The sequence below is a fragment of the Littorina saxatilis genome, linkage group LG17, assembly GCF_037325665.1.
Source record: "Littorina saxatilis isolate snail1 linkage group LG17, US_GU_Lsax_2.0, whole genome shotgun sequence".
Lineage (NCBI taxonomy): Eukaryota > Metazoa > Mollusca > Gastropoda > Littorinimorpha > Littorinidae > Littorina > Littorina saxatilis.
In genome coordinates, this window is record NC_090261.1 from 30,877,738 (window position 1) to 30,880,237 (window position 2,500).

At 41.8% G+C, this 2,500-nt stretch overlaps 1 protein-coding gene across 1 annotated transcript in view; it reads right to left on the bottom strand.

Annotated features, from left to right (window-relative positions):
* Nucleotides 1–1,448: 1,448 nt before the first annotated feature.
* The window catches only part of LOC138952607 (uncharacterized), a 7,823-nt gene continuing 6,771 nt past the window's right edge, over nucleotides 1,449–2,500 (bottom strand). Inside the window, exon 7 of the mRNA XM_070324299.1 lies at nucleotides 1,449–2,500. This exon is cut by the window's right edge and continues 39 nt beyond it. Coding sequence (XP_070180400.1) covers nucleotides 1,499–2,500 — 1,002 coding nt within the window. The 3' untranslated portion in view covers nucleotides 1,449–1,498.

Genomic DNA, 2,500 nt, shown 5'->3' on the forward strand with positions numbered 1-2,500 from the left:
TGTGTGTGTGCGTTCGCGTGGAGAAGATGAGGAATACAATGCAATCTTTTTTTTAACGGCTTCTGAAAATTCAATGAAAACTTTAAAGGCACAGTAAGCCTCCCGTAAACCATCACAGAGCTCCCCGAGCGTCTACATACAGTACAAGCATACTTCCATTTGAACGCTCACCGAACGGGAACATCCTGGCTGCTTTCTGTCGAGCGTGAGAAATTTTCAAAGAATTTATTTTCTTGGACTTGGTCCAACAACAATGGCGCCTCGTTTTGGTGCTGGACGGCTGTTATGATACCGGAAATCACGCCCGGACAGTAAGCCTCCCGTAAACCATCACAGATACTGTCAGGCTTTTACACACAGTACAAACACCCTTCCATTTGAACGCTCACCAAACGGGAACATCCTAGGTGCCCTACGTAAAGAGCGAGCAATTTTTAAAGAATTAATTTTGCAGATTGTCTCGAACACTTTTTGGACCCATCCTGAACTCAGGTCAAACATGAGTTACTTCCCTTCGGGTCTCATTCTATTGATGTAAACTGGCGATAGCCGTGAATCGATGATTATCAAAATGTTTTTGGACCGTGGTGCGTTTTTGTGCTAGACCTAACTTTTAAAATCTAAATAATAAATTCACAGCTTGTTACACAAACATTCTTTAATCATAAAAGAATTCTTTTTTCATCAAGACAAGATCAGTACAATTCGAAGTTGTGAAAGTTTGAAAAAAGAAAAGCCCGGAAGCAAGGTCACGCAAGGGTCGTAGCAGACGACGGTTTATCAGTGCATATCGCCGTTCCTCTCAACAGTCAAAAGCCATCGCTAGAGTTCTTGTGAACCACAGCCGTTTGTTTCGTGCATAAAAACGTGCTATTGTAAATAAGCTCACATCGAGTCGCATTCAAATGACTAACTGACGACTACATTGTGAAAAAGGGAAACTGGATCACACGGGCTCACGATGGCTCAGGGGTAAGATAAACCACGCAAAAAAAAATTCTTTGAAAATTGCTCGCTCTTTACGTAGGCCACCTAGGATGTTCCCGTTTGGTGAGAGTTCAAATGGAAGGGTGTTTGTACTGTGTGTAAAAGCCTGACCGTATCTGTGATGGTTTACGGGAGGCTTACTGTGCCTTTAATGAGCAATCAAATTAACGAATTTTTCAGCGTCCAATTAGTTGAAATGCAATCCTATAGTCCAGACTTCCTTGAAGACTGCTTGACCAAGATTTCACTCAATTTGGTTGAAAAATGAGAGTGTGACAGTGCCGCCTCAACTTGAAAAAAAAGCCGGATATGACGTCATCAAAGATATCTACAAACATACACCACGACCATCGTCTCGATTCTCCGTCTATGTTAAAACATTAAGTCAAAACTTGACTAAATGTAAAAACGACGCACCAGTAGAAGAGGTAATTCAAACGATAACAAAGTCTACAATTCCAAACATTTTAATTACTATTTTTGAAAGAACGTTCCTATTTTCATCACAAAATCATTCTTTCTTTTCTTGTCGTCTTTGACTCTTTCCGTCTTTGTAAGGTTTGGTCGTTGTTCGCTGACAAATGTTCATAAGATCAAAAGCAAAAAACAAACCAGCAATGCCCGTTAAAATGGCTATAGCCAAAATTCCAATTGAAACAGCCGATTTTCTGTCATCTTCGGCCGAAGTCTTTCTTCTCCGTTCCTGGGACAATTTCTTGGCATCTAAGACAAGCTCTTGGATCTCTTCCTTCCGTTGCTTTTCATCGAGTTGGCGGTGGTTTGTAATTGTTCGTTTTGTCGTGCACAGACATGGGCAGAGTTTGAATTTTGGCTGTGGGGGAGCGTAAGCTTTTGGCTGAGATGGGGGTGTAGGGATTAGTTGATTATTAGTCGTGGAAGTTTCTTTTAATTCGTCCGTTGGTTCAGCCGGGGTAGTTTCTTTTAATTCGGCCGTTGTTTCAGCTGGGGTAGTTTCTGTTAATTCCGTCGTTGTTTCAGCTGGTGTAGTTTCTGTTAATTCCGTCGTTGTTTCAGCTGGGGTAGTTTCTGTTAATTCGGCCGTTGTTTCAGCTGGGGTAGTTTCTGTTAATTCTGTCGTTGTTTTAGCGGCCTGGGTAGTTTCTGTTAATTCGGTCGTTGTTTCAGCTGGGGTAGTTTCTGTTAATTCGGTCGTTGTTTCAGCTGGGGTAGTTTCTGTTAATTCGGTCGTTGTTTCAGCTGGGGTAATTTCTGTTAATTCCGTCGTTGTTTCAGTTCGGGTAGTTTCTGTTAATTCTGTCGTTGTTTTAGCTGCCTGGGTAGTTTCTGTTAATTCGGTCGTTGTTTCAGTTCGGGTAGTTACTGTTAATTCAGTCGTTGTTTTAGTGGCCTGGGTAGTTTCTGTTAATTCCGTCGTTGTTTCAGCGGCTTGGGTAGTTTCTGTTAATTCGGTCGTTGTGTCAGACTGGATTATTTTTGTTATTTTAGTCGTTGTTTCAGCCTGGGTGGGCTCCGTTGACATAATGGTTGTTTC